Below are 26498 nucleotides of genomic sequence, written 5' to 3'. Positions count from 1 at the left end.
ATAGAGCTATATCACACAGATCTACGCACAGTATGTAAAAAATGTCTGCCATGATTGACAAGTGACGTATGTTTGTTATTGCCTCTGATATTCACAGGCTCTACGGACGTGGTTTCCTGTTCTGTCCATGGAGTCAGAGACCCAGTCACTGCGGCCCTGCATGTCATTCTAGGTTCTACCTGTTGTAATTCTATTGTTTCCTTTCTATGTTTTCTTGGTCTATCTTATACCTTGACCTCCTCTGAACAGGATCATAAATACTGTTAACCTCCAACAGTTCTCCCTGTCACTGACTGATTACACTTGGACTTGTTTTGGTTTTCAGTGAGCCAATCAAAGCCATGTTTCCATGCTAACCTTAGTGTGATTGGCTAATGGAAACTGAAAGTGGTGACTGGTTGGAACACAAAAACAGAAGGCGACTGGTGTGGGTGTTGGGTGGGGGCTGGAGGAGTGAGGAAGGGGGAGTAGGATGCAGACAGATGTCTAAAGGTAGGATCAGTTTCTCTTTAAATCACAGGTTTAGTCTGTGCTGCCACGCCTACTTCATATGCCCCACCCACTTTCAGATGTGTCTGAACGATAGGTTGTGGTGGGATTGTGGTTCATTAGCACTAATTAACAGTGGAAGCAGGGTTTGTGTGGGTCACAGTGTGTGTGTGTGTGTGTGTGTGTTTGACAGATGGGATTATTCTGTGTATTTAATGAGTATAATTCCTCAACAATAGAGGAAATTTCAAATTCCCAGGCAGGAAGCTGATCCCACGGACAGAAGGAGAGACGAGATGTGTTCTTGACACACCCACATAAACACACCTGAACAGTCACACTGTACTGTCATCATCTTCTACTACAGTAGTTATTGGTGTTCAAATCAATATTATTTATACACACAGGAACACATGTAACATGTTGGTGTCTTTTTTGTCTCCTGAGAAGTTTAGTTTGCCTGACAACAGTGAAATTACATAATGTCACAGTTTTCCTCAACCAAAGTGCCAAGAGGAGGTTACAGTGTAACTGAATGGCGAATCATACTGTACTTGATGATACCTATAAATACATTGTAAGCTAATATACTGCAAAATACTACATGTTTTTGAAAAATGAATAATGCACCCTATGGAGTAGATGCTGGCTGAAGCTCACTGACACACTGACCATCATTGCTTTAATCCTCACAACACATTCATGCAGGGATTCACACACACACACACACACAGTGACAGAATGCCATATGGTGGGGAAATCAGACTCAGTCCAGAGAGACAGACAAGTGGTCCGTCAGACAGACAGGTGGAGAGACAACACTTTGGTAGGTTACGACAGGTATGAGGCCAGATGGCACTGTTTGTGTGTGTGTGTGTGTAAGCAGTCAAACGGAATAAGCCCTGACTGTCTGTTTTACTGATTTCACTGTTACATGAATCAGTGTGTCTTCCATGAGGAAAAAAATAAAACGACAATAGAAAATAACTTAGTTTTAGGGCAGTTTTCTGGATTCTAAATGAATGAGACTGGACCAGAACGTCCATCTTTTATATACAGTCTACGGCAGATTTTTCTATCTGGAGCTTAAGGTATAGTTCAGTTTGAGTTAAACAGTTTAGACCTAACACTGACCGTCGTGCAGATGACATCTATCCACTGTTTTCACCTCCAACTTCTGTCCTTCACTCACGCAGGTCACCAGCAGCAGGTGGACATGTGCAGCTTCACGTCTCTTGGTCAGTTGGTGCGTTATGGTTTCTCTGCCATGTTTGGCTTCGGTGGACAGAGTCTAGCACGGGCGGAGAAGAACAGGTGGATGTCATCATCACGGAGACGAGAGTATGCAGTGGTGAAAACTTTAGCTAGATTAAAGTAAGTTTCTCCCAAGATGTCATTCTTTCATCCACATATTATTGCTGCCAAAGAGCATTCCCTGACCTTTACTATTTTGTCTTCAAGATAATAAAAAAATATTGCACTCAACATGAACATTAGTATTTCTTTTCTCTCCTCAGACCAGAAGACTGTCAGCTGTCTTTCATACCAGTGAAAACATCAAGCAGGGATCTGTTTGGACTCCGGTGAGAAACAATATTTATGTATTTGTTTTTTATTTATTTTGTCTGTAAAAAGACATTGTAATTCTTCAGATATGCTGCGTTATATAGAGTATATTATATTTTAAAGTAAGGACTTTTAAATGTTGTTTTTTTAATGAAGGAGTTAATCTGTAGATCAATTTGTTACTTTGATGCCTGAGATTACACTGACAGGAGTGTTTGTCTGGGAAAGTCACTTTCTTTTTTTTTCTTCTCACATTTAAGAGTTAAAGTTAATAATAAACCTCAAGTAAGGACATTTAGTAGAAAATCCAAAAGTACAGTTTAAACTGAACGTCTTCATAATATCTAAAGTAAAACACTTTTAACAAAAACATAAACACCATTTGTTTTCATATTCTACAGAGACAAGAATGGTTTAGACCAGGAAACAGATTCAGGTAAGAGACAAGGTTTTTACTTTATCTACATTATAGTCACCATAGCATCAGTATCAGACACTTGGTATTAGCACTAGCAGCTAGTATGAGAAAACATTGTAAGAGTTTTGCACTTAAAAAGCACTCTGCCTTTATTAGGTGTAAAATAGCCCAATATCACAAATTTGCAAATGAACCAATCATCTGGCCAAGATAAGAAAAAGAAAGTCAGTGTTTTTAGCTCCAGGGTTGACATCAGGTTAATGGTTTTAGCACTGACTGTTTCAGAAACTCATACAACTTCACTTAAAAGAAGTGTAAAAGCCCCTTTAACTTACCTTTAGTCTTTTCACTTAGTCTTTTCCTGTGTTGTTATTGTAGAAGAAGAGGAGACGTGGACGACCAGAGAAGGCCTGTACCTGAACATTAGCATCATGTCCATCCCCTGCCTGAGCCCACATGCTCCTCAAGGCCTGGCCCCTGACACCAGGTATCTACAGGGGCATGATGGGAAGTCATGTGTGTGTTGTGTCGTTTGTCCTGTAATATGTGACCTCCATGTTCTCCTTAACTTTTTTAACAGTTTGACCAGTGGCAGTGCTTCACTGATAGCAGTAGGAAACACTTCCAGGTCAGAGTTCATCAAACACCTGAAGCGATACAGTGCCTCCAGTGGACATGTGAGTACACCTGGCTGAACTACTCTACTCTTGACCTCACCATCCCCAGGCTGTGTCAGCCTGTGTGATTAGCCTGGTTCAGTTTGGCTTGACTTGGCCAGTAAGGCTGCACACTAACCTACTTACTAAATATACTGTCAGTGTGGCAATCATGGTCCCAAAGAGTAAACAGGATGTTTACTGACTGACCTACATACACACGGACGGCTCAGCATCAAACGTGACAGGAATCAAGAATCCTTAAGAACCAGGTTACATGTAATCTTGTGTGTGGGAGTCTAGTATCACCTGGTTCAGTTCTGTCAGGTGAAGACTATGTTGTAAAGCCTCCAGATGAATTTTTATGTAACAAAAAACATATGCTCTCTAAGGCAAAATCCCAAATCCAGCACTTGGGCAAGTATTTTATGTTATATTATATTTTATAGGTGCATTTTTAATACGTATATTTTACTTAGGTGTGTATATTTTGGACAAATGCTTTGACCTAGTTTCTGAAAAATATTTATACATTATTATCACCAAATTATCAAAAAACAGTTTTTGCTATCTTTTACCATTTAAGATAATTCTGGGCTTGCTTTTGTTCATCATTATTATAACACGAAATCTTATTAAAAACACATTTACATAATATCTTGAGTATAGCACAAGGATCAGTTAGCTCGATAATTTTTCACTAAATCTCCTTTTTAAGGGTTTTTGGACGCATCTTAAAATACGCGAAATTATGAGTAAAAGTTCAATCGAAACGTTTTTTTTAAAAGTTCATTTAAATCGTTGTTTTAAGGAAGCAGATAAATACTGTAAATAGACCTTGGTAAGCGATAGAAATATATTTTGGACTTTGCTGCCCCCTGCTAGAAAATCACAGCATTACATTAGACACCGCCGGGCAGTAAACAGGAAGAAGCTGAGCCACTGCTGGTGATTAATAAGGTCTTTAATGAGTAAAACTCAGTACCTGACTGTGTGATCCTGGCCAATTAGTGCTGCTTTAATTTAATTTTTTTTTAGTAAAACTCGTTCTATTTAAAATTCTTTATAGTTTGCTGCTTAGACTTTTGTTAGTATGAATGTTAGGACTTGTTCCTCTTGGACATCATATGATTGTGTAGCTAACATGCTTTAAGGGGATTATGGATCCTCTTGTATCATTAATCTTTTCAACATTTACAGATCTTTTCCTGACCTGGAAGAGCACTGAAAATCTCCCTGATTTTGTTTTCCTCCTTCTGCAGTTTAGCTTCTCTTTTGTGGAGACCCACACTGTGTCTGCAGTGAGGGTCCGCCCTCGCTCACAGACTGGCTGGTCAGAGGGGGAGGAGAACGAAGAGGAGGAAGACTCCAAAACTACCCCTATCATCGGCTCAGAGGGAGCATCGTTCCCCTGGAACATCGATGGAGAGCTGGTGGAGATTGCTAATGAAGTTCTGGTCAGGTACCTTGGTGCAGGGAACACCATTACACCACCACAGTACAACTAATGTTCCTCTCAATAATTAATTACATACTTTAGCCCTGGTGAGGTCATGATGATGTCATCAGGGTTATCTGTCTTGCGTTAGTGACCTCTGACCTGAGAACAAGAGAATATTGTATGACCTCATTCCCTCTGTGTGTGTGTGTTAAATTTAGGGTCCACCCAAGACTCATCACTCTGTATGGAGAGCACATAGACGAGGCTGAAACCACTGCGTCCTGCAGCTGCATCTGAGTCCAACAGAGGCTGCCTTCATTGGGTGTTTTTGTGTGTCTCAGCGAGTGTGTGTGTGTGTGTGCCTGCAAAGAAGCATTGCTATGCTGATGAAAAATGGGAGCTAATGTTGTGGAGGCTGCAGGCACACTGGATGCATCACATCAGTGGTCAACAGGGCTCACAGTGATCACCTGAGATGATAACGTTCTCACTTGTTCTTTAGAAATTATTGCCTGAACATTGTCCTACAGTTTTATCATTTATTTGCACGGTTGCTAAGGAGAGAAAACTGTGGGGCAGCTAACACATTTGAGCTCTTACTATGTTACAATTTTGTAGCAGCAGGGGTCGCTCTAACTCATGTACAGTGATTTTAAAATACTAAGGTTGCTTCACACACACAGCTAGGACAAACAGATGCATGGAGTGTGTCTGTAGTGTGGTACTGTTAGAATAGTAACAGGCCTAAAACTGAGCAAAGTCGTCTTTTTACACCAGCAGCACCTTTTTAGTTTTAACCACTTGTATGTGTATATTTTTGACACTACAATTCAGATGTTTAGATTTGATTTTTAAAAAAACTGTTTTTTTATAGAAAACCTTTTTTTCTTTTTAATGGTGGAAGGTGGAAATACAGTGAGGATCTACAGTGCGGAACAACTTCACAAACAAAAACAAGAAGTTATTCATTAAAAAAAAGAAATCAAACACCTGTGTGTGATGTGCATTTGTACTAAACACATTGAACTGCATTCACAGAACACAGACCGTCAGAACACCACTCACCAAAGACTTTCAATACATTTAAAACACATTTTTTAAATACTTTCAAGTAGTCTTTCACTTTTTAACCCTGTCGCTTTAAGTGTTGCTGTCTACATTACCCAAGATGCATCTGTTCCTGTTCAATTAAAATTAAGTTACAATAGTAATACAAGAGATTACAAAGTAAGAAACTAAACCTGAATCCAGCTGAAACATCTGTGTACATTTATTTGTTTGTAAAATTAAGTTTCTTTTTAGAAAGCACTGTTTAACAATAAATTACGTTCATACGAAGGAGCAGTGGTTTAAAACAGTAGGTTACAAGATGTTTTTTTGCAGCAAAAACACCGTTCAAAGTGGATCCTGATGTGACATGTAATGACTCTCCTGGCTCATAAAAAGGCGGGTCTCTATTCCTCCCTCTGAGCCTAACTCTACATGTGCTCAGATCGTTTCCTCCGTCCTATTTGTCAAGCATTGCCGTACATTGTTCCCAAATGTTTTGGCACGAAAAGATTTCCTGTGAAATTGTTCAGATTGTTTCCAAAGAAAAGCTGTTGTAACAGTTTGGCTATAAGAGGATGAGTGAATAAATGATTCACTTAGCCTCACGCTTCAGACACAATGGGTTTTCCCAAAATGCACCACACTTCAGGCCCCGACCCAGAAAACACCAGACTCTGATGTCAGAGAGTAGGTTCTACTCACTGAAATGAGTCAATACCAAGACTGGATCTGAAACCACAAGCAGGTCAGGGGAGATATTTCTCATTTTTGGCCTTCACATCAGTATACTTTAGGACTTTGTGTCCACAGTCTTAAATCTTTTTTTCCTTAAAATAAGGCAATTTTCTTTCTGTATAAAAATTGTAGAGAAGAAGAGCTCTTGAAGCGAAAACAAAAGCAGTGACAGTGAACACCTCAATATTTGACTGATGAGGTCCTTGCGAGTCCTTTTAAGATAAATAATATATATATTTATATATATGGTGCAAAGAAGAGAATAAGCTACAACAGTCTGTCTGTTTTTCAGGGCAAGCTCTCAGTTCGCTCACAGTTTAGCAGAGGGTCCATTCCACCCAGAGTGACCTTCCTCCAATTTTTAAGTAAGCCACTCTAAGGTCAAATAATGCAGTACTTATGTACTATGTAGTACATAAACTGTACACACTGTCCAGCTTCCAGCAATTGACCTTCTTTGTCTAAATGACATGTAGAGGTCTGCAGGTGGATAAAAATGTCCCTCGGAGAGTATGAAGGTCATCCATTCTCCATACTCCAAAGATACTGCAGGATGTTTTTGATCTGAATGTCTCCATTTCCCTTTCTCTAATCCCACCTTCTGTATGTAGCTGCAGATACTGAATCTCAGTGAAGGCACATCAGGTAAAAATAAAGTTCATGGAACGTCATCATCGTCCACTTTTCATAGAGTCTGACTGCGTGTGTCCAGGCGTCAATAGACCGACTTATACTCACAGAGTCATAGAAGATTAAGTGTAAAGGTTACAGAGGGCGTTAGGAGTAGCTCTCCCTATCAGCATTTTTAGGAACGTAGTCCCAGCTGTGTCTCATCATCTCCTCCTTCTTCATCAGGTCCCTCTTGAAGAAACCAACCTGAGAAACAGGAGTGGAAAAATGAGGCTCGTGTCACTACGTCAACCTCAATTCAATGGGAAACTGCAGTTCCAATGATTTTGTACTGCACCAGATTACACTGCAGTATATTTCTACACAGATTGTAATATGAGAACATAAGGCCTGCGGACCCTGTGTTAAACCAATCCAGTAAACATTAGTGTGGACTCAACTTTTATTTAAAACAACCACATAGGCCATTCAATAGTAGTAGTAACTGTAGTAATATTCTCTATGGTGTGTAAACCTCACCTTCCATAGACACCAGATGAGTGCAGCCAAAATGATCAGACCCAGAACCAGACTGACCACGATGATGAAAACATTCACCGCCATCGACGGTTTATGTGTAAAAAGAGCTTCGACCACCACCTGCAGATGTGAGTCAACATACGGTTATGGTGAAACTGAACCAGAGAACTATTGACCTTGGTGTAAAACAATAGCACCATCCACTCCTTCAACCACGTGGACTGCTACAAATTCAATCACATGGAAAGTGTCACTGTGATTGAAATACCACTGTGTGTTTATCACAGGTCCACTCTGACTCCAGTGTAGCCTTGACTTGTGAAGTCTGTGTTTGTATTAGTGAAGCTCTGAGCTGTGATTGGTCACAGTGTGTGCGTCACCTGTGCTGTCGGTTGTTTCTGGATGAGAACAGTGTCTGGATCGTCTTTAGGTGACGACAGCCTGGCTGTGTTCTCCAACATCATGGTACTGTGACGACCCTGAGACACAGAAATACACTGTTTGATTAATCTGCACTTTATGTTTCCACAAAGATAATAGTTAATAGTTTATGTTGTTTTCCCTCTGTATTAACTGCTAATGTTTTACTACAAACACATCTGGTGTGTTACGCAGGTGGATAACTGTTTGTGTGTGTGTTTTACCGGAGCTTGTAGAAGCACAGCGGGGTTCAGTCTGGCCTCCAGTTGGATCGTGGCCTCTCTTCCTGTCTCCAAGTTACCCAGACGACACACCAGCCGCTCACACAGATCATCACCACGTCCACAGAACTGCATGAACCGCAGGGAACAAGATTTTAGATGCACTGACGGTCGGATAGAGACAAATGTTTCACAAAACTTCTAAACACCTCAGGTGAATTTTACATTTATATTTACATTTATGCATTTAGCCACTACACTATGGACACTCTGATTGGCTGCTGCTAACAAGAAATGCTATGTGTGCCTAGCAGTTCTATTTTCAAACAAAGTAACTGTAGAGTTGGTGTGTGTGTATGTGCATTCAAACTCACCATTCTGCGAGTGGAGGAAGAGAAGAAGAAGACGAGTTGTTTGATGAAGGAGGCCTGAGGGACGTCACAGTCCTCGATGACTGACACAGTGGAGTCACTGATGGAACACACACCTTGGGACGACTGTAACAGACAGGGGCAACAAAAAAAAGTTTTACTGACGAGTACTAGACATTTGACATGTACTCTGAGGTACTTCAATAAAAACTACAATAACATATTTTGAACTCCTTGTGTTGATAGGGTGGACGTACCTGCCAGTCGACCACCTGCTGCAGTCTGTGTCTGTACGGTGCCAGAATCTTTGGTAAAGTGATTTCAACCACTGTGTCCAGAGACCTGCTGGGACCAGAGTTCAACACCTGCAGACGGTCGGGACAAGGAGACAAGATCAGTCACAGAACTAAAAGCTGATGATCAGAAACACAGATGTGAAATCAAAGTTACTGCCTAAATGAATTCAATGTGCTTCCTGTTTTTCTTTACACCCACACTTCACTGATTTATTTATGTTGCAGTGTTTTACAAAATTTGGTTTAACTTCCTTGTGATGCATTTTAATAAAAATAAAACTTGAAGGCTGTGAAAATTCTTCCCAGAGGTTCTGCAGCCCTCTGAGTTTCCCTCAGAGGTTAGAAAACGGCTTCTTCGAAATATTGTTTACATACTTCTATTCAAGGTGTTGACTAGGCCTCCTTTGTAGGCATGGAGCTAATGCAGAAAGGGCAAGGCAGTTAAAATTAATTCATTTAAAAATATATTTTTAAACTTGCCACAATGAGAAAAATTCACTGAAGAGTACATTTTCATTTCTTTTTAATTTTTGGTAAGAATACAGTTTTTAGGATTTTGAATGTTTCCAGTAAAAACTGTGAAGAGTCTTGAGCCGTGAGAATAGCTTAGAGCACAGTATTGTTAACATAATATTGTTTTTTAAAATAAAACAATACATATGTGGAATATATCTTAACATTTGACATATCGCTACTCTATAGCATAGCTTCATAGTTCTACTTCTGAAGATCTTTATTTTGTTTTTTATGTATGTAACACCAGCCATGACAAACGAAGGAATCCTCAGAAATGTTTAAGCCAGAGATGTTTTTACCTTATATGTATAATTGAATGTTTCAGCGTAACATTCAACTGGAGTCAGCTCTTCATCTCCAAACACAAAAGAGTTAGGAGTCACATAACTGTAGAGGAGCAGACAGACAGACGGGCAGACAGACAGACAGAGAGACAGACAGGCAGACAGACAGACAGACAGGCAGGCAGACAGACAGAGAGACAGACAGGCAGACAGACAGATAGAGAGACAGACAGACAGACAGACAGGCAGACAGACAGATAGAGAGACAGACAGACAGACAGACAGAGAGACAGGCAGACAGGGATTATTGATTTAAGAATGAAAATCATAGTGCATCATCATCTATTTTTCTTATTTAAATATAATTTATTTTCTTAAATTTCCTTTTTCACATTATATTTAGATTTATTTTTTTAAATACATTTATTTCATTCATTTTCATATGAATGCCTAATGACAGTGACAGCCCTGTTTTCTGTCTCACCCGTGGAAGTTAATGTTGACTCCATACTTAAGAGGAAGCAGGAGACTGAGGGCGTTGTCATGGAGATATTCCTCTTTCTCATAGTTATCACTGAAAGAAAGAAAATAAATGAAAGCAAGTTTGGTCAGAAGCACTTCTGACATGTGAAAATTCATTTGTAGCCAGAAAGTTCTTTTTTAAGCAGTGGTGATATCGCCTCTTACCTGCTGGTGTTCACGTGGATGCTGATGTCACCTGGTGTACTGTTCTGGCTCACGTCCAATAAGAAGTTGATATTCATCTACAAGACAGAAGAATTTGGTAAAAAAATACTGCAAAGACGGCCGCAGGACGGCTTTTCACTTCCTCAGTGACTATTAACAGAACTTGTCTATGAAGTTGATGTTATTATGTCACATTTAAAACTGCTGTTCTGTCTGACTTTGGGGGAAATATCTGAGCATTTCACAACATTTACTGAGAAAAAAGGGAATGAGACTAATATCTGCTGACAGGACAAAGTCACTGTAGGGTTTTAGTTTTTGACAGAGGTTAACAGGACATATATACAGGACTGTATATATGTATATAAATATATTATATATAAGTGAACCCTAAACCTAAGTGGTTCACACACCAACACTTCATTTAGAACTTTTTTTTTAAACACTTGAGCCTGACCTGAGCCTTGGCAAGGAGCAGGAAGCTGGTGACGCTGCAGTCGACAACCACTGCTGTACTGTTGACTTCCTGTGTGACATCACAGTTCACCGTGTTGTCTTGCTGCAAACAAAGACACACAGGCACATCACTCTCTGCACTTTGTTATTTTTTCTTTCAACATTTATCAAAGATGATTATTTTACCAAAATCAAGCTGACATGATGTCAAGATATGAACCTTGAATGTGTAAAGTCATGTATTTATTTGAAGTAATGGCAATCTTGATGATGACTTGACTAAATTGTATAATGGCAATGGTCTTAATTCAACATTTTTTTAAAATACAAAAATGAAAATCTCTAAATCGATTCCAGTTTAAAGTACTTTTTCATGCATGTGGTTTGTAGTTTTACAGTGAAAATGTGAACCATAAGAAGAGCTATGAGTTTTTAATGGTTAAATCAACAGATAAATGATTCATGTCAGTAACAAAGCAGAGAAAAACTCTTTTACATTGTTTCTGACAACACAGGCTGCTGACTCTAACATTCTTCATCATACTGTCAACATGTGTCTTCATAGAAATAGGACTAATTTAATGAGTCATCTTTTTTATAGGCCTACATTTTATTTTTATTTATTCAAGCTTGGGGATGTATCAAAAGTTTCCAACAGCTTCTCTTTTTGTAATGTTTTTTTAACAGAATACAATCTAATTTGTATGAAATCAAACTTTTATTACAATTATTTTATTTAATCACTTGTTATACAAACTGCTGCCATCAAACCTCAGGGTTAGAGCAGCATTTGGATGTTTGCAGACTGTGTTAGCATAGGTCAGTAACATATGTACGGTATGTTTTTCCAACAGCAGAAATCGAGTTACCACGCACCATAGGAACAGAACTCCAACCTAAGTGAAGGATCCTTATCCTGATCACAGTACAGTTGGGCCAGGGTTAACTTACGTTCTGCAGTACTTTGACGTAGTGGATGTTGTCTGGGAACTGCAGCATCAGTCGTGGCAGGAAGGCGTCATCACCAGAGTTTAACATGGTTGTTTTCAACATGATGGTCTGTCCAGAGCCCAGAGCAAAAAACTGCTGCTGACTGAAGACACAAACAACAAACACACTCATGTTCTATTCATGTTCTCACCAAATAAATATCTTCTGCAGACAGACGAAAAAATAAATATGTCACTTAGTAATAGAGTCATTCTACTGTTAAAACATCAAACTTACTTAAGACCAACACCACATGTCAGAAATACAGTCATATGGTAGTGTTTTGAAAAAGCATCGAATGAGAAGTCCAAGATAAAAGCAGCGCTGCCCACTGAAGCTGTCCTAAATAAATCCTCTGAAATTAGCCTGCAGCTAATTAACATCATGTGTTAGTCTGAGTGAAGGCCACACACCTAACACTGGCTGATAATTCCAGAGGTTATTTATGTCTCCCTTTTCATTAAAAAATCATTTAATCATCATCATAACAGATGCCACTTAATTCATAAATAATCAACTACACGTCTGTTTCAATATTCCATCAGTTGTTCTTTGGGATTCAAACCCATGACCCTGCTGTGTATGTGTGTTTCTGTGTTCTTACTCTGGAAGCATGAGTTCAGCCGACAGTTGCATGTTGGTGGAACAGTTCAGCAGAGAACAGGATCGAGCAAACTGTGTCTGAGGGAAAGAAAAATCAAAAGAGGTTCATTTGATTTGAAAGTGACCTCTGACCTGTGTCTTACGTCTGAGCAGAAATGTCCTGATGACTAACTTTAGCCTCAACTTCCTGCATCGTAACTGGTCTGGCTGTTTCCCTGAGTCAGTGGAACCTGACGCAAAGGCAGGATGAGATGACTAATGACGGCTAATGCGCCGCAGCTGTACGCTCCTCTGGACGAGCAGGAAGTGCTTATGGCTGTATGTGGAGGAGCTGACATTGGATTAGTCCTTTTCTACCTTATAATAAGATAAGATAAGAACTTGAACAAGAACACGACACAGATAAAGAGTATTTTCCGTTAATCCTATTAGCTCCAGACTAACTGCTAGCTCTAGATTCAAAACTATTCACTCACTCATTTGATTATGAAGAGCAAGTTCAGGATTATTGATCATTTATGACCATGGTTATCAACTGGCGGCCCACAGGCTGACTCTGGCCCACCAAACCATCCAATCCAGCAATATTAAAGCCACTAACAGTAATCCCCACCATTTATGACTCTAAGAACATTCTGTTAGACTTAACTAATTTGTCTTACTGATTGTCTTAAAGCTGGTACCTGGTTGGTGATGGTATTCTGTTGTCCCTTGCTCTGCTGCAGGATTGGTTTCAAAGGAGGGAAGTGTTTGGAATGTGTTCTCTGGCTGTTTTCTTTGAGACCGTAGGCGACTTTAAACTGAACAGGAGTGAAAATGTCCCTCACGTCTTTCTGTAAAATCCAATCATATTAAAAATCAATAAAACATTAGGTGTGGTTATCAGTCATTCATATTTACATTCTGTATGTGTTCTTTACATATTTGTGTGTGTGTGGTTGTAAATACCCTTTGGTAAGCCACGTGTGTCGTACACGTCAGATGACCTTGTCTTGCCCTCACATGACCTCTTGTGCTGTTGGACGAGCCATTTCCATGGAAATAGAAACGATGAGGGAAGGATGGTTTATGGAGAAGGTCAGAGGTCAGATTATATTGAAGATCTGGAAAAGGAAGGAAAAATAATTCTAGTAGGAAAGATAGTGGCAGGTAAATGGTGTTATCACAACTTGTGCGATACATGTACTGGACTGTTAATGTCAGTACAACCACAGCAGCTTCACACAGAAATGACATTCTCCTAGTAATTTCCACTGATACTGATATACTGAGAACATCCATTAATATTGCTTTAATACTATGATCTGTATTATCAGTAAAGTATTACCACAGTGCATCATTACTGTCTACATTTTGTTTTTAACAACCAATTCGTGCTGCACACATGCCATAAATTCCATATTTATTATTTCTAGGTTCCTACAGTTGAGGGAAAGGAAGATTATACTGCGTATTCAATTACACAGGAGTTTTTTTGGTCGGGGCTGGGGTAGTGACAGCACAGACAGTGGTCTAGTTTCACCTCACGTATAGTGTCTTGTGTTTCACTATCCCTCCTGTACTATATGTGAACCCACAGCCGTCTGGGTGGATATATATAGAACTGAAATGCAAAAGTTCACTTTGTAAGAAGTCCTAACCCAGAAGCCTTTGCTGCCCTGAACTCCTCCAAGCATGAATGCGAAAAATTATTTGGTTGTTTCGTCCTTTGTGTCGTACCAGTTGCTGTCTGTCCGATTTATACAAAACGTACTACTTTAAGTAATAATAATAACATAATAATAATAATAATAATAATAATAATAGTAACCTATGACTCCTTTGTACTGCCTGGACTTGACAGAGAAGCAGACGGTAACGTTAAAGCAGACAGTTGGAGTCTTGTGGCCTCGACACACCATGGTCTTCTGGTCTATCTGCTCAGGAAGAGCCAGAGACGCCTTCACCTGAATCACTGGACGAGTCCTGGAGTTAAAAAAAGGAGACATTAACCTTGTTATCATGTGTAATTTATCCAGTTATGTCTTGTAGATATGTACCAAATGTATTCATGCTGCACTGACTTGGAGTCTTACCTCAGAACCACAGCTGAGTCTGAAAGGAAAGCGCCCACTGCCAAATCTGTAGAGGAGTTTAATCTGGGTCAAATCAGATCTAAGACACACACACACAGAGTAAGAAGCCCGTAAGGTTTACCCTGGTAGCCATTATCATCAATGTCGATGCCAGAGCTCAGCGACTGCCCAAACATCCTGAGGTCACGACCCAAAGTTGACCCAGAAATTCTCTGGAAACACACACATGTACAGTAAAGTTAATAAATTAAAGAGCGAGCTAATTTACGGAGATGGTGTGAATACAATAACATTGCATATGATCATCTTCTGCAAAGAGTCACTACCTGAGATGGAGTTGGTGAAATACCGTCGCTCCTGCCATTATAAATGTAGATGGCTCCTTTTAGATCGTCTTCTTGTGGGGCGCCGATTGCAACATCTGTGAGAACACATTCGACTTATCTATTAAAACTATCAATAATTAGATAATTAAAAATTGAATCTCTTGGTGAAGCCAGCAGCCAAGACTGGAGACTCAAATTAGACTCAAAATGAATGACATGTTAAAGCCATTTTTAACGTTTTGTGACACTACAGGAATCTGTACATTCAGTGTACCTTACTTAATTACAGGCAAAGGCACCAGATGGGCCGTGAGTACTTTTTCAATCTCACATCTGCCCACCCATTGGGAAACTTTGAACTAAAACCCAAACCTAAAAATAATTGTTAGGGTAAAACGGCGCAGTATTAGTACAAATGTATGGGAAAACACCAGAAGGGCTGATTAATATTCAACCTGAGTCTTTTGAAGATGCGAGATTCGTAACCCTTTTTTTTTTCAAGGAGGCAGCTCCAGGAACACACACACACGTGGGTTTTATCTATGTGTGGTAGATTAGAAGGCAGGGTCAGTGTACAGTTAAAAAGCAGCCAGAGCGTGTCATTACAGTTTTAATGAATTTAATGACACACTCCACCCCCCTCGCATGCACACACACCACACACAGATGGCATTGGCTCTGTTTATGTTTACGTGTGGGGTGTTGCGTTATCGTCACAGTCATGTCTCTAGTTATGGCTGTTAGTGGCTGCTACCATTGCTGATGGGCGGGTTGTGCTCTCGCCCCACAGTTACTGAAAAAAACAAATGTGTGTTTAGTCAGACTTTCATTTGTCCAGTAGCAGTTATAGTAGTTGTTATGGAATTCTAACAGATTAAATCTGGATAGTCTTCAAGGCTGCGTCAATATTTTCAGTTATAATGGTAAAAACTATAGTACCTGTGTTTTTATCAACACTGGCAGTATTTATGCTGTTTGCCAGTAACAAGTGACTTAAAAATGAAATGGCTGCAATCTTGGGATTTTTACCATTGTAACCATCGTCATCCAGGTCTCCCAGGTCAGCGATGGTTTCTCCGAAACGTGCAGCGTAGGCGTTGCTGCCACTCAGCTGATAGTCCGCCTCCATCATTTGTGCCTGAGTCAGAAAACATGAAACACAGGGGATAAAAAGTGAAGTGATTGAAAACAGCTTTGTCAATTATGCAGTCTTTTTGAATATTAACTATGTCTATTAACAGTGACAAACTTTATCCCAGCGTAATGAAAGTCTGGGACACAGCCATACGTAATAACAGTCTTTTCACTCTGTCCTGCTCTGATACATGTGACGGACATGTACTCACCTGCCCCTGATTGATGTACACATGGACTCTCCCCTCCTCCCTGACTGCGCCCGTTGACAGTGGAGCACCGACCAACAGATCTGACAAACCATCTGCATTCACATCCACCGCACAAACACTGGAGCCAAAGTAGGATCCCAGCTGCAAAGACACACACACACACACACATAAACTGCTGAGTAACTGACTTTCTGCAAACAGAGAATGGTATTGCTAAGCAGCTACTGACCTCTTCCCCCGCCACATCCGAGACAATTCGCAGATGGTTGTTTTCAATAGTAAAGATGTATACCTGTACATGAACGATACACACAAACACTAAGATACTACATAAGAACTTTTCTCATCAGGTCGAAGTGAGGTGCTTTGACGATGTACAAACATAAAGATAGTAATAAAGACAGAAAGGAACAGGTGCTACCTTTCCTCGTTGGTTATACTGTGGTGCTCCACCCACCACCTCCACTGTAGCAGGACTCAGGAAGTGACCAGCTCCAACAGAGTAACCTAAACAGCAGCAGTGCACAGTGTTGCGAGATGAGTTTTCACTCTAAGAATTTTTTTGCACTGACATGAGAGATGAGAGCTGGGGACATAAATGAAAATGACCCAAAAATACAATAAATTGTAAATAATCCAGCTTGTGTGTTTTGAGTTTGACTTTCCTGGTTGTTGTTTTTTTTTTTACTTAACATGCAGTTGATAGGACTGTGGTAACTGAAAATTAAATCTGAAAACTGTGCATGTGTGTTTGTGTAATTTTGTGTGTGTATGTCTTTGTGGGATGTGGTTTCTGGTACATGACTGAAAGTCTTTGTCCACTGTAAAGTGTGCCACATGTGTTGTAGTTGCAACACCTTCAGTGTTAACACTTCCAGTTCATTTCTACTTTACAAAGTCTAACTTTCAAGTCAAATTTCAGTCAAATTTCACCACTTTTTAAAATATTTTTTCAGACTGTATGTTAAACTGCATACCCATATAAACATTTTTTACATTGCTTTTATTTAACCATCTGCCAATCATCTAACTACTATTTGACTTTTACTGGGATGATGTGTTGCTTAAATTGCACCTAGTGGCAGCCCACAGTCTGAACAGTAACCATCTGAAAGTATGATAAGACTTCAGCAGAAATTAAGTCTGGGGCAGAGAGCCAGGTGAATAGAGAGCATCACTGTACAGCATCAGCGAATGAGTGGAATAAAAAACAAAACAGCACAGCTGCAGCTGGTTGTGAAAAGACTCCCCCACACAAACAGAGCTTTAAAGTGAAACTGAGATAAGTAACACGTGTATGCAGTCTTTGTTCTGACATCAAGCTGCACTGTTATAAATTGGTACCATCATTAGTCGTGTTTATGCTGCTTACTGCTTTGGTTGTTTGTTGTTTTTTTAAGTTAAGCAACCCTTAACTGGTTTTTAAGTTTGAAATAATAACAGACGTTGTTTTTTTAAGTTAAGGGTTGCATGGTTTTTAAGTTTGAAATAATAACAGAAAAAAATACCAATTAAGTGATAAAATGTGTGGAAAAACAGAGATGTATGTAATCATCATTCGTTCTATTGGCAGTATTTTTCCTTGACATATACCCAGTACATTAGTAACAATCAAGATAAACACAGCTAGTAGTAGCAGCAAGTTTTTTTTTTTACCTAAGTAGCTTCCAAAGGTGACAGCACCAGTTTCATAATCCAGGTATCCTGACATTTCTAGACTAGACGTGTTGAAGACCAGTACAGAGCCAGTCCAATAAGATGTTCCAGGGGCTCCCATGATGATTAGATCCTGAGAAAAACAACCAGATTTAATAGTTTCCATGATGTAATATAAATATAAATACACTCTCGTAGGAAGCTAATAATCTATACCCAGAGAGTGGGCCAGTACAGTCTCAAATCAAACACATATGACACTCTAATTTGGCCCACAAACAGCATAGACTAATACATATAAAAAAAACACTAACACAAGACATTTTCTGTAGGTTCCTCATAGCAGAGAGAAGTCAGACTTTGAAATGGTGTTGAATGTGGGTTACTGACCTCTGTCAGGAAATTTGAAATACCCGCCTGACATGACCCGTAATCCTGACCGAACTTCCTCTGGTGGTCTGCAACAGCCATAGACAAAGAATGTATAGATGTGTCATAGGGTGAAGGTGAACAAACAGTTATCAGGCTGAAGCTCAAATGATTTCCTCATACAACTGAACAGCTGCTGTTTCTCACACAGGGACTTGACACCTATGCACAACATAAATGCTATATATTTTTTGCTGGTACTGAGTAGATGGTGATCTATCCCTGGCTTTTAGTTAACAGTTAAGAGACAAAGTTTCAGGTCATTACTGTTTTTTAACTCTTACCGCTCACATAACTTTTGCTTTCTTGTTTCTAACTGCTGTAGGCAATAATAAAAACTTGGTGTATTGAGCTCTAAACAGTAAACAGACACAGTGAGCTGATGGAAGCAGCTGGAGGCCTTACCCACCGCAACAAGTGAAGAAGAAAAAAACAAGAATGTATGAGAAAATTAGACTGATATTTAGGTTATGGGTAAAACTCAAGAACGATGCAGCAACACTGTTGGGAAGCTAAAATGTTTATCAGAACATTGGTTCACAACAGTCCAATAATTGGTCATTTCAGGTCTGTTTATGAGCTAAGGCTAATAAGCGTCATAAGATAAAGATCCACTTTGATTTATTAGGTACATCTAGATAAGTCATTATCTTATCTCAACTGCATTGTACAAGATTGGAGTGACAGCACTAATTTTGTGTGTAATTTTACAAAGATACTTGTGCGTGTGTGTACCTCTGTAACATGGGATGATGGGTTGACCATGCTTCAGGTCACTGCCATACAGATAACAGACTCCATGAGGCAGCTTGTTGCTTTGACTGTCTTGTTTTGAGTAGAAGGCATTCTTCCAGCGGTGAGCACATGCCTGAACACACACACACACACACGCACGGACACTAACAACATGTGACAAGAACTCATTGTCAACAACAAAATCACAAGTTTAAAACAATTGTGTTATTCCCATGACATTGTGATATCAATAGTCTCTCTCTCTCTAGATTAGACTAGCTAGATTGATCAATAGATCAAAAGATCGATTGATCGATTGATCAATAGATAGATAAATAGCTTTGTCAAACATTCGGAAACAAGTAAAGCTCTGGCTCTGTGGTCACCCAGAAGTGTTTATATGAGTCAATGTAGGTGTGTGTGTGTGTGTGTGTGTATGTGCGAAAGAGACAGACATAAAGTGAGAGGGAAGTTGTCGTTACCAGAATGTGTCCTCCGTTGTCTCCAGGCTGTCTGGACAAACTGACTCCCAGCCATTGGTGATCACTTTCTGATTCACATGTCTTCCCACAGTTTAACACATCTGCACACACACATGACCATGAGATGAGATGAGGAGGAGTTGAGAATAGAAGTTTAATAAATGTAAATGTATAGAGGCGATAATAAGTCAAATAAAAACCAGATATACCTGCAGGCATGGGGTGACAGTGATGGGATTCAGCAGTAATGTTGCAGCGGAAAACTGCTCCTGGAGATTGCAGCACATGACTGGAGGAGGTGTTTGCAACTGGGGCTCCAACCACCAACCTGAGAGACAGAAAGAGAGGGTCATACCAAATCCGCCTGTCTGTTCCATGTCTGAATAGCATCTGTGTGAGAACGATCAAAGGGCCTCTGTCGTTGACAAGAACTGGGTAATTAGCATTCACACCCAAGCACACACATTCACCCTCAAACACGCTGTTAAGATGGCAGCTATTGACTGAAACTGATCTGCCGTGTCTGAGCAGCTGTCATTTATTTTCAGGTCAAAGGTTACAACTGAAGATACACACATACAATGCACTGAAATTAAGTTCTGCTTTCCAGTGATGAGCTCATTACACACATCATTGTTTCCAGATGTCTATTTTAACATGTGCAAATTTCAAAAAGTTTGGAAAAGGTGAGAAATTTATGACACATCTGGGGAACCTACAACTAGAATGTGAACACTACAACACTTTTGTTAAACTGTCCCCATGAGTTAAAATCACCAGAAAAAAACACTAAAGAACCACAGAGATACAGACCATTTGTGAGATTTGTGGCGATGCAGCAGGACTGAGTAGCCAAACATGGAGGAAGAGGGACCACTGAACTCCAGACTGTGGCCCTGATCCAGATTGTATCCTTCTACATGATTGACCAGCAACAGGAATTGTACAAGAAACTGCAGCAGAACCAGGAACAGACTGCAGCAAACAGCAGCACGGAAAGCTGAATGATACATGGTAACGGACGATCTACAGCACACAAGAAAGAGATCATATGACCATGAGGACGTCAAGTCCTATACAATCACAAACACTTGACTGTACTTCAACAGGATGAATACATTTTCTTGAAAATGTAATGGACAACCACAGATCTGAAGTAGTCTGAACAATCAAAACTGCCTATTTAGCACATAAATATACATATAAAGCAGTGATAATCAACTTGTGGCCCTTTCTCCGAATGTGGCCTGTGACTCAATTCTAAAATTCTGAGGATCAAAGAAAAATATCATGTGGTCTGCACTATTAAAGCAACTGAAAAAACAACCACTAAGACTTTAATAACTATCAGTTTCCAGGCTGAAGAAAGAATAAGGACAGAGAGGACATGAAGAAGGGCTGGTGTTTCAGTGGTTCACAGTAGGCAGGAGATAGGGTGGGTTGAGGATATAGGCCATCTCTTGGGGAACCCCCAATGCACTTGTGGCTTTAACAACAGATGAAGTGGTGATTATGGTTAAAGTTAGAGGACAAGAAGCAAGAGACAGAAGATGAGATAAAAAAACAGATCTTATTGGTCTGTTGTGACACAAAAAAAGCAGTAAAGGAGAGACAAGAAGATCACAGAAAGAATGACATCTGTCACGTTCAGGTAATAAATGATTAAACTTTCAACAACAACTATATAAATTTGTCATTGACTCTATGTAAGAAATGTATGACTCTCTCTGTGTGACAGGATATGGTTACACAGTAAGCCCACTAGAAAAAGTCAGTAACAGTTGTAACACTAGTAACACATAGATCCAAAGAGGCATCTGTTCACTTATAATATTGGCCCAACAGTCACTATGTAACTGGCAACATTGTGACTTCAGTAATAATAGTAACCATTCACCATATCTACCCATCATCTTATTAATATTCATATTCTCTATTCTCGTCTATTCTTTAACCAATTACATTGATTAATCTTTTCTAAGACTTGAGAAACTTCTCGATTTGTCATTAGTTTGTCAACAATTAAGCTGTGATTTTTAACTCATTTTGATTAAGAGCAAAACGTTTTCTCATTTTCAAGTCCTTAACGTTCAAAAGCATTTGTTGTAGTCATGTGTGACATCTGATTACTTTAGCCCCACCTTGGTGTTTTAATGAATGAAAACGTACTATTTTACGGGCTAAACTAATTAATAGAGAGATTACAATACCGTTTAAATAGCAGTCACCTGGGGTTGATTTTTGGTTTCCGTCAGCAACGGGGTGGCATGACTGAAAAAGGCCACAATTGTCTCTGGTGTATCCGTTAAACCCTCTGTGGTCCCGGTATGAGTCTGAGTGGTTTTAGGTTAAACCTCCTGTTGCACTTCTTCTTCCACTGTGGTCCGTCATTAACCGCCGCTGGGAGCGTGGAGTCAGACAGCGGCACACGAGGCTCCCGGTAACCCTCGAGGAGAGCCGGGAAGGACGAAATATAAAATTAAAATGTGAAACAGAAAAACGATAAGCCTAAAAAAAGTAAAGTTATCTCCCGTGTCAGATGAAGTCAATGAAACTCAACTACTGAACAGCGCGCGAGGAGGCGACACTCCCTCCCACCCTCCTTCCCTTCGGCGTGTGCGCGCGTGAGTAAGTTCGTGTCACGCGCGTTCGTGTAGGACTTTTATTTTAAAATTAAAAACAGTTCTTGTCGGAACAAAAGCTTATTATATACGTCATATTGTTTAGTAAACAACGTAATAATATTAAATAATCATAAAGACGTGGTACAGCTAGGTTATCACAAAAATAACTTCCTGTCATTAAAATTGTTTCTCATGTACATGGTGGTTAATTTTGACCAAAAAACAAATAAAATGTATATTTATCATATGAAAAGTTGTCAAAATAGTTAAATACAATACCAGAAATGGACAATATAAAGTAACACCCTGAAGATAAGTAAAAGTATTATCATGGTAATACTGTTAATATTGTTATTATTTTGTTAATATCAAATATTATCGTTGTTAGGCCAAGAGAGATATGAAGAGAGCTCAAAATGTATCATAAATAGTTTAGACTTTGAAAGAGGCTTAAAAATGCATTGTCTTCCAAACATAGTATTTTTTGTATTAATACAAAGTTTTTATCAAAGAGAGCAAAAGTGCTGTAGCCTTTATATATATACTTAGACGTTTTTTTTATGAGATCTTGGTTTTAAATGTTAGGAAATACCCATTTACCTCCATGCAGTTATTCTCTGTATGTTTGTGAGAGTAGGTGAGAAAAGAGAGAAAGGGAGGGAGGGAGGAGTTCCTCCCATGTCTAAGGTGTTTCCCTTCCACTGTTGTAATGTCCGCCCATAAGCTCATGGCTGTGTGTGTGTTTGCATTTTTGTCCCAGGGTGTTAACCCCCACAGTTATCACTAGAGTGTGAATGGTGACAGTTGTTGTAATCTGATTTCACTGTCTGATCTCTGAAACATACAAACACTCTTTTTATTAGGGACACCACACTGATAATTAGGGATAAGCTTCTTCTAATGGATGTGACATCAGGAGATAAGACGGAAACTGAGGCTTGGTTGGTGGACATGGTCAGCAACAATACACAAGCAGCATTAGTCAGGGACAATTTGGCTCCTCAAGGCACAATGTACAGGAATTTCCGCCCTACAAAACCATTATACCTTGGAGTTACCTTGAAATCATGACCCTGGCCATCTCAGTCGATGTTCATTAAAATGTTCAGCTCTAACACATTTTATCAGCCTAGAACAGCCAGCGTCATTTTTAATACCACAAGTAAAAATCAAGGATTAAAGATCAAGAAAAAATTGAATTTTGATTTTGGGGCTGGTCCTAGGGCTGTATTTTAAAATTTAATGTTGGGGGCAAATCTCAGGAGCAGTTTGTGTATTTTGCCTTTAGCAGAGCCATCATTACTGCTATGGCAGGTCTCAGTGACTCACTGCCTGTTGACAAGGACTGCAGCACATAATTTGGACACTGGCAGCCACCTATACTGACACCGGTTATGGAGAAAGTGACATTTCAATCCACCAACCATCTAGCCATTCATCCATCCATCCTCTACCCGCCCTACCCTGACAATACTGCTGTGTTCAGATTTGGAATAGCTTGTAAGTAATAAGACACCCTGTGGAGGAGGGCGTCTCCTTAAAATAAATATACAAGAATGTTGAAAGGAAAAGCGTAAATTTAAAAACTAATACACCAAAAAGACCCCAAACCTCAAACCCTTCACCTTTCTACCTCTTAACTCAATGGTTGTTTTGTGACACTTAAATGAAATAGCATAAACATATCAGTATGTTTCAGGCAGCAGTGAGATGATTTAGAAATTTGAGTAGACGTCTCGACGAAGCTCTCCTAGAGGACCTCATGTGAGTCAGCAGTGTTTTTCAATAAATGATTCAATAAATGAATCATAAAAGATTCAATGTTTTTTTATTCTTTGTGTAAAAATGTCTTCACAGCAGCCAGTAGTCTGGTAACCGTCTGTCTGGTCCTTCAGTCTGGTAGTTCCAGACAGAAACACGGTTGAGTAGCAGACTGTTTGGGTAAATGTCGGACAGAAACTCGGCACAGCAGTGTTTGTTGGTATTTCCTGTCACTGACCCTGCACTTATTATGCTGCAATCTGACTAACTACTGTTGCCATCCTCCCACACACACTCACTGTCCTTACATTGTATTTGTATGAAACCCCACCACACTGACGCACCATAGACATGCCTCCATCTTAGGGCCAGCCCTCATTTGATACATGGACGGTTGGTTGACCGTTTCATCAGTTGAAAGATAAAGTGGTCCTTCGACAGCGCAACTGATTTGAAGAGGCATTTTTTCAACTTTGTGTAGAAAGAGATGACATTATCAACTGCCACCCTGGGTTCACAAAACTTTCTGTTATGTTTTTGTAATATATTTGACCACTTGTTAACTAAAAACTAACAGAAAACTGACTGTAAATTGTGCAGAAATGTAATTAGTTGGTGTTTATCATAAATGTAAAGAAAATTGTATTGTTTATCTCCAATTGCTTCACTCTAAAAAATGTCACCATGACTGAAAATCTTATTCAGTCATCATGTTGGAAGTATAAACCTGATGTCAGTTGCATTTCCTCCTGTTGAATGACCCTCAACTGCATCCTTAAAGCAGGTTTGATCCAGGATCCATTTTAGAAGGCCATTGTGCACCAGATTGAAGTGATTTGTGATTTTCTATAGGCACAGACATCAGTTTAGCTCATAAAGACCACATGTTTTTAGAGTAGTCTGAGTTATGTCTGCTGTCTGAGTGTACTGTATGAGTGCCTGGGGGAGAGAGGGAGAGAAAGAAAGAGAAAGGGAGTGAAATCAAGAGGGATTGAGTCACACCCTCAGACACACCTCTAGTACAAACCTACATTTTTAAAGCTGTGATTTCAGAAAAGGTCTAAAGCCAGCTGAGCAGGACACATTTGAAATGGACTTTAAAGACAGGATGCAATCACACAAATAAAAGAATGTGGTAATGTGAATCCCAGACATTTTCTGAGAGGAAAACCACATTTGATGGAACCTGGGATTTACATTGATGTCACTTCAGACTCCTACTGTACTGTCCTCCTGTGACCAAGTCACTCAGGATAGATCCTGAATCCTGAAAAGCTTTTTATTTTGTTCAGGAAAATGTTAAGTGCCCAATTGTTAAATGCAACTGTCAAACCAAGGTTAGCCAAAAATAATAATTAAATTCTAATACAACATAGGATGGAAATCTGCTAACTAATAGTGGATGTTTTTGATTGCTGTGAAAATGATCAAAATGGTCAGAAAACAATGAGGAATTAACCCTAGGCCACTTCAAATCTGTTAAAGTGCCAGGACTTGTCCACAAGCCAGACTATGAACATACCCTTTGAAAGCCTTTAATATGCTAAAGACAGCTGTAACAATTTGAACGATGCAAAGGAAAATGAAAAACACATCCCATGATCTGTATTCCTGTTTCTGGCTGTTAACGATGCAGCTCAGCTGTGGACGGAATGGCTCTCATTATTAAGGAAGAAGTTAAAAGGTCAGTTACTGTAGGGCTCATTAACAATGGCCTTTATGAGCTCCATCATATGATTCTTCCAGTTACGACAAAGCCAACAGAAACCTTCAGTGAAAGGATGTTAGTTATTTAACTGTTGAGCCCTGTGATGTTCCATAGAGGTCACTGTGAATCATTGCACAGTCTGCACTTAGGGAGGTCAGAGGGTCAGAGGGCAATAAACTGGTGAACAGCAGATGAGAAGCAGATAAAGTGCTACAGTCAGAGTGGAAGAGAGAGAACCGTTTGTCTAAATATCAGGACAAAAGAATAAAAGAGATAATAGATCCTGTTAAACATGAAAAATCTAATTCTCCTTTACACACTGTGAAATCCCTAGTCAGTATGTACAGTATATTACTTACATTGTTATTACATCATAAAGGCTGTGAGTATATGTAATGAAATAGTTCTGTTCTTCCCTCTTCCCTTTCCTCATAGGGTGAAAACCAAACTGGGCCTAGTTACATTATTCATCTTTGAGTCCAGAGTGTGTGCCTGAAACACAGCCTTCCAAAAAGCATGACCTAACCTTCTCAGTGGGGGGTGGGAGTCCGTGTGGCACCAATATTATCTGATGACATCTCTGTGTTTCGCTCTTTCTCCACTTCCCCTGTTGGTTTAGCTTATGACAGATCGTTAACTGTTGTCACTACAAATCCATGTACGTATCTATGCTGATGATATAATCATATGACCTCATGACTGTATATCAAGGATTCTGGCTAAATAGAATAGAATAGAATAGAATAGAATAGAATAGAATAGAATAGAATAGAATAGAATAGAATAGAATAGAATAGAATAGCCTTTATTGTCCTTGCACAGTGTACAACGAGATTTGAGAGAGAAAAATGTTGTAAATGTTTTTTTATAAACATTTTACCTCAAATAACTGGATAAAAATGATTAATGCTTTTCAGCAGCTAAAAAACTGCAGTTCAAAGAATGTGCTGTTGAGTCAGCGTGTCTTCTTTGCTCAGAAAAACACACAAACTCACAAACACACACACA

General features: G+C 39.5%; 2 protein-coding genes across 3 annotated transcripts in view; one reads left to right on the top strand and one right to left on the bottom strand.

The window, feature by feature from the left end:
• Positions 1 to 6517, top strand: part of cerkl (CERK like autophagy regulator) — an 18927-nt gene extending 12410 nt beyond the window's left edge. The window contains exons 7-14 of the mRNA XM_008328206.3: positions 83 to 172; positions 1686 to 1863; positions 2007 to 2072; positions 2457 to 2491; positions 2852 to 2960; positions 3054 to 3150; positions 4392 to 4591; positions 4789 to 6517. Coding sequence (XP_008326428.1) covers positions 83 to 172; positions 1686 to 1863; positions 2007 to 2072; positions 2457 to 2491; positions 2852 to 2960; positions 3054 to 3150; positions 4392 to 4591; positions 4789 to 4867 — 854 coding nt within the window. The 3' untranslated portion in view covers positions 4868 to 6517. The remainder of the gene's footprint in view (positions 1 to 82; positions 173 to 1685; positions 1864 to 2006; positions 2073 to 2456; positions 2492 to 2851; positions 2961 to 3053; positions 3151 to 4391; positions 4592 to 4788) is intronic.
• Positions 5434 to 25031, bottom strand: itga4 (integrin alpha 4). 2 transcript variants are annotated; one of them, XM_008328205.3, is made up of 29 exons: positions 21608 to 25031; positions 20211 to 20423; positions 19607 to 19725; positions 19398 to 19498; positions 18916 to 19048; positions 18142 to 18209; positions 17752 to 17884; positions 16517 to 16602; positions 16325 to 16387; positions 16096 to 16236; positions 15779 to 15887; positions 14750 to 14844; positions 14545 to 14635; positions 14424 to 14469; positions 14159 to 14313; positions 13297 to 13451; positions 13032 to 13181; positions 12350 to 12426; positions 11707 to 11848; positions 10757 to 10858; positions 10300 to 10376; positions 10097 to 10186; positions 9628 to 9715; positions 8774 to 8881; positions 8520 to 8642; positions 8149 to 8274; positions 7885 to 7983; positions 7505 to 7624; positions 5434 to 7231 (listed from the first exon to the last, which is right to left on the bottom strand). In XM_008328205.3, the coding sequence occupies exons 2-29, from the start codon at positions 20408 to 20410 to the stop codon at positions 7133 to 7135; spliced, it is 3096 nt and encodes a 1031-aa protein (XP_008326427.1). In that variant the 5' UTR covers positions 20411 to 20423; positions 21608 to 25031; the 3' UTR covers positions 5434 to 7132. The 2 variants fall into 2 exon arrangements, with proteins under 2 accessions (XP_008326427.1, XP_024919435.1); XM_025063667.1 differs by having other exon boundaries at positions 21626 to 25030.
• Positions 25032 to 26498: the final 1467 nt, after the last annotated feature.

Source organism: Cynoglossus semilaevis, chromosome 16, assembly GCF_000523025.1.
Source record: "Cynoglossus semilaevis isolate Cse_v1.0 chromosome 16, Cse_v1.0, whole genome shotgun sequence".
NCBI classification, from domain to species: Eukaryota; Metazoa; Chordata; class Actinopteri; order Pleuronectiformes; family Cynoglossidae; genus Cynoglossus; species Cynoglossus semilaevis.
This window is presented reverse-complemented; position numbering and strand designations above follow the sequence as displayed.